The sequence below is a fragment of the Danio rerio genome, chromosome 9 (assembly GCF_049306965.1).
Source record: "Danio rerio strain Tuebingen ecotype United States chromosome 9, GRCz12tu, whole genome shotgun sequence".
In the NCBI taxonomy this organism is placed as follows: domain Eukaryota; kingdom Metazoa; phylum Chordata; class Actinopteri; order Cypriniformes; family Danionidae; genus Danio; species Danio rerio.
Window position 1 is genome coordinate 34,707,501 of NC_133184.1, and position 10,000 is coordinate 34,717,500.

Here is a 10,000-nt window from a genome sequence, read left to right on the forward strand (position 1 = left end):
AATGCATATGTTTTTAATATATGATGTTTCTAGTAAGAAAGAGAAGTTTTCTAGAAATCAATGTTTTAGTAATAATAATAGTGAATTTTTCCACCACAGTATTTTCACAGCAAAACACACTGTAAGCAAATAATTCCACATGTTTTGAGAAAAGCTGTTAAAAAAATTGCAATTTTGATTTTATGTTAGAAATATGTTTTTAAAATGTTCCTTCAAATTCCTCAAGGCAAATGATTTGTTTTCATCTGTTTTATTCAAAGGCTTACCAGGTGTTGTGATGAGTCAGAAGGCATTGAATCCATTTGCAAGCTTTATTAAGAGCACACATACAAACAAACACAAAGGGGCAATCCAGGAGACAGAACGTGGGACAGGCAAAAGTTCAAAGGCAGGCAGATATCTTACTGGTCAGAATAACAGGCTGGAGATCAGGGGCAGGCAGATGTCTTTCGTAATCGTAGAACAAGCACAGGGTCAGAAACACAGATCAGTCCGAAGCAGGGAGTATGGAACGCTCAGAAATGACAGCCAGGCAAATCAAGACTTCGCAACGAACCGGAGTGTGAGTGTGGTATATATACACGAGAGCTGATGAGTTGCACCTGGACCGTAATCAGTGCCAGGTAGCAGGGCTTATGGGATTTTGAGTCCGTGAGTCGAATCAGAATTCTGGCGATGGTTCCCTCTGGTGGTGTACAAGAGGGTTGGCATCGCCCTCATTTACAACAGAACCCCCCTCCTGCGAGCGGCTCCTGAAGCGAGAAGGCACCTGACGCCGGGGTCTACCGCGCTGTCGGGGGGCTGGTTTCTCTGGGAACCTTTGATGAAACTCTTCCGTGAGAGTTGGGTCTAGAATATCTCTAGCATTCACCCAGGACCGTTCCTCTGGACCGTACCCTTCCCAGTCCACCAGATATTGGAGGGCGCCACCCCGACGTCGAGAGTCCAGCACTTCTCGAACGAGGTAAGCTTCCTCGCCCTCGATCATGACAGGTGGAGGGGTCCTGGTTTCCGATTCCTCCTCAACCGCCTCCTCTCGTGGACCACCAGCGGGTTTGAGTAATGACATGTGGAAAGTAGGAGAAATACGATAATGATTAGGCAAGGCTAAGCGAAAAGACACTGGAGTAATCTGGCGTACAATTTTGAATGGCCCTACATACCTGGGACTAAGTTTGCGGCAGGGCAATCTCAGACGAAGGTCTCGTGTCGACAACCACACCCACTGCCCCGGCTGATACGTGGGTCCCTGGCGTCGGTGACGGTTCGCCTGAATCTCTCTCCTCCTGACTGCCCTCATGAGATGTCTGTGAGCCTGGTTCCAGACATCCTCACTCCGCTGCAGCCAATCCGTGACAGCAGGTAACTCAGTGGGTTCTCCGGACCATGGAAACAGGGGTGGTTGGTAGCCAAGAATACATTTGAATGGCGTAATACCCGTGGCTGGCTTTATTAATGAATTTTGTGCATATTCTGCCCACATCAGATAGCGACTCCAGTCGTGCTGTTGCTGATGACAGTAGGAACGTAGAAATCGAATGACTTCTTGATTCATACGTTCAGTTTGGCCGTTGGATTGAGGATGGTACCCTGAGGTGAGACTAACATTAATATTTAGATTTTTACAGAGAGCGGACCATACCCGGGAAGTGAATTGGGATCCCCTGTCTGAGACGATATCATCAGGTAAGCCAAACATTCGAAATACATGATTGCACAGGGCTTCTGCGGTTTCAAAGGCAGAGGGCAATTTGGGCAACGGTATTAGGCGACAAGCCTTGGAGAAACGATCAACCACCGTGAGAATGACTGTGTTGTTCTGGGAAACAGGGAGATCCGTAATGAAGTCCACCGCTATATGGGACCAGGGCCGTTGTGGAACCGGTAGCGGTTGTAACAGGCCAGCAGGGGTTTGGTGAGATGCCTTCGTGCTTTGGCAAATTTTACATTTCTGAACATAATTAATTACATCCTTCGTGAGGGACGGCCACCAGAAACGGGCTTTGACTAACTCCAAAGTTGCAGTGATGCCTGGATGCCCCGAACTGGGAGTGTCATGAATATGGGTCAGTAATCTGGTACGTATGTTATTGGGTACAAAAATCAGGTGATTCGGACAGTCTACTGGAGGGTTGTTTTCTCGGTTGGCCTCTTGGATCTCGGTAAGTATGTCCCACTGTACTGGAGCCACTAGTAAGTTCGTAGGAATAATGGTTTCATCACTAATTGGGGTTTTATCCTCTGATAGCCTGGATAGTGCATCTGCCTTACTGTTTTTACTCCCTGGTCTATAGGTGACAATGAAGTCGAATCTGGTGAAGAACAAAGCCCAACGAGCTTGTCTGGGATTTAGACGTTTGGCTGAGCGAAGATATTCCAGATTCTTGTGGTCAGTTAATATGGTGAATTGCTGACTAGCCCCCTCCAGCCAGTGTCTCCATTCTTCCAGGGCTAATTTCATTGCCAGTAATTCGCGATTTCCCACATCATAGTTTCGTTCTGCGCTGGTCAATTTACGGGAGAAGAAGGCACATGGATACATTTTGGATGGTTGACCCTGACGTTGAGATAACACAGCACCGACTCCTGTGTTGGATGCATCCACTTCCACAATGAAAGGTAGGTCTGGGTTGGGATGACGGAGAATAGGAGCTGTGGTGAATTGAGTCTTCAGATCGCTAAATGCTTGGCGTGCTTCAGAGGACCAGGATAGTTTGTGGGAATTTCGTTTGGTCATGGCTGTTAATGGTGCGGCTATTGAACTAAAGCCTCTGATAAACCGTCTATAGAAGTTGGCAAAACCTAGAAATCGCTGCAACTCCTTGAGATTCTGGGGTAACGGCCATCGTTGAACTGCCTGTACCTTCGTATCATCCATGGTAATCCCTTCTGCACTGATGACGTATCCCAAAAAGGCGATCTGTGTCTGGTGAAATTCACACTTCTCTAATTTGGCGTACAGACGATGTTGAATCATGCGTTGCAACACCATACGTACATGTTCAACATGTTCCTTCATCGTGTTTGAATATATGAGGATGTCGTCGATGTAAATGATGACCCAGCGATCCAGCATATCCCGAAAGACATCGTTCATAAAAGATTGGAACACGGATGGACAGTTTGACAGGCCGAAGGGCATTACCGTGTACTCATAGTGCCCCCTAGTGGTGGAAAACGCGGTCTTCCACTCGTCACCAGCACGGATTCTGACAAGGTTATATGCACTGCGAAGATCAAGCTTGGTATAATATCTAGCCTTTCTTAATTGTTCCAGGGCAGGAGGTACGAGGGGTAATGGATAGCGGAATTTTACGGTGATTTCATTGAGCCCTCGGTAATCAATACAGGGACGTAAACTGCCATCTTTCTTCTTTACAAAGAAGAATCCAGCTGAAGCAGGAGATGTAGAAGGTCGGATGAAACCCTTGGCCAATTCCTCGTCGATATATTCAGACATTGCCTTGTGCTCAGGTTGTGACAGAGGGAATATTCGACCCGTTGGAGGACTTGAACCTGGAATTAACTCAATAGCACAATCACTTGGTCGATGTGGGGGAAGTTGAGTAGCTTTTTGTTTGCTAAAAGCTTCATGTAAGTCATGGTACTCAATGGGGATGAGTTCATCAACGAGTTCAGGTAACACATTGGTGGTTCGTAATGGAATTTTGTGAATGGGCTGGATGCACTGTTTCATGCATGACTCACTCCACTGCAATATCTGTCCGTCCCTCCAGGAGATATGAGGATCATGTCGCCTTAACCAGGGCAGTCCCAACACCAGTGGATGATTAACTGAATCAATAATGTAGAATTGCATTTCTTCAATGTGTAGAACACCAACTTGTAACTGTAGCTTATTCGTAATCATACGGATGCGTCCTTCACCCACAGGACGACCGTCTAGTGCTTCCACTGCAAGACAGGAATCATATGAGCTGAGAGATAGTTCGTGACATAAAGCAAATTTCTTAGATATAAAGTTTCCGGCAGATCCAGAGTCGACAAGAGCCGTAGTGTTAATCATTCTTTTATCAAGTTTAATAATCACAGGAATCAGTACACTGAAAAGTGCAGGAACATGGGAAGGACTCACCGATTGAACTGGTGTCTGAGGTCGTACGCTGCAGGTGGATTTCCTGTGCCCTGATTGACCGCAGTACAGGCATAGATGATTTTGCAAACGATGCATTCTTTCTTCATGGGTGAGACGGGTGAAACCCAGTTGCATGGGTTCATCAGGGGGCGTGTCACTTGAAACATGGAGCTGTGTGCGAGGATTTCTACGGCTGCGAATCAGATGATCCAGACGGATGGTAAGTTCAATGAGTTCGTTCAATTTCTTTCCTTCGTCACGGCAAGCCAATTCAGATTGTAGATTGGTATTCAGACCCCGTCTGAATAGTGTCTTCAGTGTATCCTCAACCCAGTTAGTTTGAGCGGCGAGAGTGCGAAATGACAGGGCGTATTCTGCAGCTGTGTTACGCCCCTGTGTAAGAGAAAGTAACTGCTCACCGGGGCTTCTCCCATCTGCTGGGTGCTCGAACACTTCCCGAAATTGCTTGAGAAAAGTTTCAAATGTGGGATAGTTACATTCCTCCTCCTTCCATATCGCTGTAGCCCATTCCAGCGCTTTCCCCGTTAACAGGTTGCATACAAAAGCCACCCGACTAGAATCAGTGGGATATAATGCAGGTTGTTGGTTAACAAATAGTTTGCATTGCAATAAGAAGCCTTTGCAGCGAGAAGGTGACCCATCAAACTTTTCAGGAAAAGCTAATCGGGGACTTACGGTAGCCGGAGCATTGGAGACATGCGTTGGTTGAGAAGCTGTCATGGTAGCAGGCGGGGTAACTGCAGGATTCGGATGACGGAGTTGCTGCATAGCTCTCACCAGTTCCTCCGTGAGAGAAGTTAGATGGGTGAGTTGTTGATGATGGGTGGCTAACTGAGTGGCTTGAGCGGAAAGTTCAGTCGAGACTTGTGCTAAAGCTGCTGGATTCTGTAGTGGCGAAGTCTTCTGTTGTGCTGAGTCAGAAGGCATTGAATCCATTTGCAAGCTTTATTAAGAGCACACATACAAACAAACACAAAGGGGCAATCCAGGAGACAGAACGTGGGACAGGCAAAAGTTCAAAGGCAGGCAGATATCTTACTGGTCAGAATAACAGGCTGGAGATCAGGGGCAGGCAGATGTCTTTCGTAATCGTAGAACAAGCACAGGGTCAGAAACACAGATCAGTCCGAAGCAGGGAGTATGGAACGCTCAGAAATGACAGCCAGGCAAATCAAGACTTCGCAACGAACCGGAGTGTGAGTGTGGTATATATACACGAAAGCTGATGAGTTGCACCTGGACCGTAATCAGTGCCAGGTAGCAGGGCTTATGGGATTTTGAGTCCGTGAGTCGAATCAGAATTCTGGCGATGGTTCCATCTGGTGGTGCACAAGAGGGTTGGCATCGCCCTCATTTACAACACCAGGCAATGGCAAATCTAGTTCTCAACTCTATAACCAAATGAAATCAGTTCACATTTATGTAGAGCTTTCCAAATAGATAATATTTGCAAGCTTGACTGCTAGGTTGCTTCATTTGTGTGCACAGCAAAAGTAACAAGCAATTATGTAAACAGTCACTTGCCAAGTATTACATTTATGTCATCTAGTTAAACAGACAGTGTTTACCTAAAGTATGTCAAGTCAATAAGATACTTATGAGTTCTTTGCTAATGTCAAGCATTGCTAATACGAGTTGTCTACAGTTTGTCTGCTGCTGTTTGATATAATACAGTATGTGTGTGCAGTAGCTTTGTATTTCCTCTGCATGTGTTCATCTGCTTTGCTTTATTCTAAGGCTTACAGACATTAGCTATGACAAAAAAGACTGAGCGAGAGAGAGAGAGAGAGAGCGAGAGAAAGCTGTGCTTGGATTAGGGTCGTCACAGCTCACTGCATCTAACCCAGTTTACACCAGATGCTCCAGCCAGGACATGTGTGAGACGTGGATAGAGGAAACCAGAGGAGGATGATGATGATAATGAGCAATGATGATAATGATGATGATGGCCATCCTGTCGTTAGTTTGAATGTGTTTCCCTGCTCTGTTCAGCATGGCGAGTGCGTTTTCCTCACCTCCGTCGCTATGTGTGTCTCTGTCGTGCAGTGAGCGCAGCAGCAGGGATCGACACAAGCCTCACAGCCGCGACAGCAGCAGCCGCTCAGACAAGAATGTGACGATCAGTGCGACGTCTGTGCAGCCGCAGCAGCCAGATCAGAGCTCCGCCCCCACAGACGCCCAGGTGAGTCACACATACACACACACACACACACACACACACATACACACACAGCATATTTGATGATTCAGTGCCATTGTGGCTTTGATGGAGACGCCTTGAGTTACTCCTGGGGAAATGAACCGGTACGTTGGTTGAATAATCCAGCGTTTCGACATTGTTCTGGCTGAGAAGGGTTAGAATATGAAGCAACAGGGGGGCTGGGATCGTGACAGAGGGATTTTCAAGGAAAAGGAGCATTAAACAAATATTCTGGGAAATCAAAGCATGTTTATTTGTGTGTGTGTAAGCATTAACCAGTCTTCAGATTTAGAGAAATGAATATTATTTGAAATATGACTATAGAATAGAATAGAATATTTATTACACTATCATTCCAATAAATGTGCACTTCTGTGGTTTAAATAAAAACATTGAGAGTGACAATAAAGATATTAATATTATTCAGAATTTCAAAATAAAAGGAAAGTAATCCCAGCTCAAAATAGCAATTTAGACTTTTACATCTAGGCTAAAAAAATATGGTTTACTAACCTTTAAACATTTTGGACTTTTATGTTTTTAGTATAAAAATTAGAGCTGCGTGATATTGAAAAAATCTGAAATTGTAATTTTTTTTTTACGATATATATTGAATTAATACAATTTAGCAGATGGCTTGAATAGCTCTGTTTTGTATGGATTTAGATTGATTGAAATCGTTTTGTTGCAGTACGGTGAATCCAACAAATTGCAAGCATAAATAAGGTAGAGCATTGTTAAAAGTGAAAAAAGAAGTGTTTTCTGGAGTCTAACAATATTCAGATATTCAGTAATTGAATAATCAAATGTAGTATAAAGTAACACTGTACAGTCTTCATTGCCTGTAAATAGGCCTGCACGGAATCTGCACGTGCAGAAGTCTGCAGATTTTGAGCCCATCCTTGAGTCTGTTCATTTAATTGTGTAAGTGCGTGAAAATTTATGTGTTGTTTTTAAATTAATTTCAGTAATATTACTGACTAGTATGAAAGTGTTTTTTGATTTATTTACAAAACAGTTTGTAATGTAATATTTTCTGTATTTTAGTAGAGATATTATATGAGATACTTGCTTTATTTACCAAATAAGTGGATCTAGATGGATTTGCGTTGTAAATATTAAATAAAAGTAAAAAAAAAAAACATTATTTTTTATTTTATTTATTAAGTTTTTAGTCATGATACTCCCAAAATAATTCGGCATAAATCTGCAGATTACTTACCAAAAATGTCTGCAGATTCTGTCTGGCTGTACTCATAAGCTTTAATCCCAACTCAATATTGCAGATATTGCGATGTGACTATTGGGAAGGCACACATTGCGATATCAATGCTAAAACGATATATTGTGCAGCCCGAATAAAAATGACAGAGTTTTTTTTTTTGTGATACAAAAGCTTTCTAAATTAAATAAATTGTGCTTTCAGCATTTTTAATGACAACACCTTTTCTTAAACATTAAATTAGCCAGTTAGAATGTTCCTGAAGGATCATGTGACCCTGAAAAAAAGTACAGTTTATTGATTATTACACTGTTCTCCGAGAAATGGAACTTACATAATGTGAAACTACAATTAAATCAAGCACGCTGCTACTAAAACTTGTTTTTACTATTTAAATATACAGTACTGATAATGCCATTATTAATGCAGGTGTTAAAAGCATAAAAAAACGATGTTCTTGCTGGCAGTTTTTTCACAAGCTGGACTTTAAAAATAAAAACTATTCTTATTGTAAAATTGTAAACTTTTTTGTATTTTTTTGATCAAATAAATGCAGCTTCAGTAAAAAGAAAGGATCCTTTCCAGAAAGACCAGGGAGATGAAAATGATATTGAATTACATTTATTTGATGGTTAACATTTGACTTGAATTGAAAGTTTGTAAATTCAGCTATGGCTGCCGAGGATGAAGGCAGGGGCGGAGCTTACCCTTCCAAGACAGGGCCAACCTGGTGGTGTTGGGGAGGATGGTGGATGAACGTCCACATCAGTATCTACAACCAAACGAAGGAAATGAATAGACAGCTTATATATTTCCTTGAGTCTAGTGGCTATTGGTTGGAACTAGAGATCTGTATGGGAACCGAATTTTGTATTCTGCTGCCGCCAGGTTTTACTCCGCGCCTGACCGCTCCCGCTGTATATTCAGCCAATGTTCACCCGCTGCCCACCCTGCCCCTTTTTTCCCCGACCAGACCGTTCCTGCTAAATTTAAATCTGGTTTTCAAAATCTCACTTTAAAATACTAAAAGAGAGAGATAACCGATAAAATGTCAGTTTTGTTTGCCCCTTTGTGATGAGACATGAGTGCCGCCTTAAACAGTGATGTGCGGTTAGGTTTGTGGCTGGTGAGTCACTGACTCTTTCACAGTCAGATTAACAAACATGTCCACTTGATATTTTTGTCATCTACCGATTGTGTTTCATATATCATATCAGCATTCTTTCTATACACATAGCAGGTACATATTGGGCCAAGGAAGAATGTAAAATGTATAGCGATTAAATATGCCTCCCCAACACCCAGCAGGATGATTCACAGTCCAGACAGCCTATAATAAGCAACACACAGCACCACGGCGGATGCTCTCTCTCTCTCTCTCTCTCTCTCTCTCTCTCTCTCAGGAGCGCTATATCGTTTGACTGCCCGCTCCCGTTTAAATTACACCAGAGTTACCGACAGCTACCAGAAATCTTGTCAGGTCCCGCAGCCACTGGAATGCAGACCTCTAGTTGGAATTGATTGTGATGAGTGACGACATTATGTCTTCCTGGTAGAACTAGCGGTAAAAGCTACATTTCTGATATAAATATTTTTAAACCATAATGCTCTAAAAACATAAAGTTCTAAATCCTAGTATTTTCTAATCTTCATCTCATTATTGGACAAACTCATACATAGCTTACAGTGTGATATGCAGATACTAAAATGTGCATAGCTTTTATCGCTTTAGTGCATATAGATTTGTGCAGAATATACATGATGAGACAGTATGTGACGTCAGATGTGTGGGGATCCATCATCCTGTCCTCAGAGATTCAGCCTGGCGAACACACTGGTTATAGTTAACAGAGTGAAGAGGATAACAGGGATTTCAGAGCGTGACATGCTCCAGAAAACATGAAACGGCATTATTCTATTGAACACTCTATGCTGCCAGAGTAATTCATTTGTGAAACGCTCTGTGTTATGACAGATAAATATTCCAAACTTGAACCTCAAAGAAAAGAAATCCCACCTCAAAATGACAATCTAGACACATTTAAAAGACAACTAACAAATATTTAGGATATAAATAGTTCTGTATCAAAATGACAGGCCTCGCATGTGTGCTTTCTTTTAGCCTCGAGTGTGTTTTTCTGCCACAGATGAGGTTCATGCTGTTTCACACTGCATGCACAAACAGAACACAAGCAGTGCTGCAGCTTAAAGGGACCATTCTCCCAGAAAATGACCATTTTTTCATCATCCTATATATAACACAGAAGAATATGTTTTAAAAATGTTTAACATTCTTCAATATTTCTTACTTTGCTTTTAATAAAAGAAACTCAAACTGGTTTGGAACAAGTGTGTAAATAATGACAATGAATGATGATGAGGTTTTATTTTTGGCGAACTGTCACTTTAACTGCAGTAGCAGGCTCACATGTGTTTTCACACTGATTACTTTTCTGCTGCT

General features: G+C 42.6%; 1 protein-coding gene across 7 annotated transcripts in view; it reads left to right on the top strand.

The window, feature by feature from the left end:
- vangl1 (VANGL planar cell polarity protein 1) overlaps nucleotides 1–10,000 on the top strand; it is a 69,473-nt gene that overhangs the window by 33,210 nt on the left and 26,263 nt on the right. For 5 of the 7 annotated variants that reach the window (XM_068223355.1, XM_005167685.5, XM_068223356.1 and 2 more), the window contains 1 exon segment: nucleotides 6,164–6,299. In XM_068223355.1, the coding sequence (XP_068079456.1) occupies nucleotides 6,164–6,299 (136 nt within the window). 7 annotated transcript variants of the gene reach the window in all.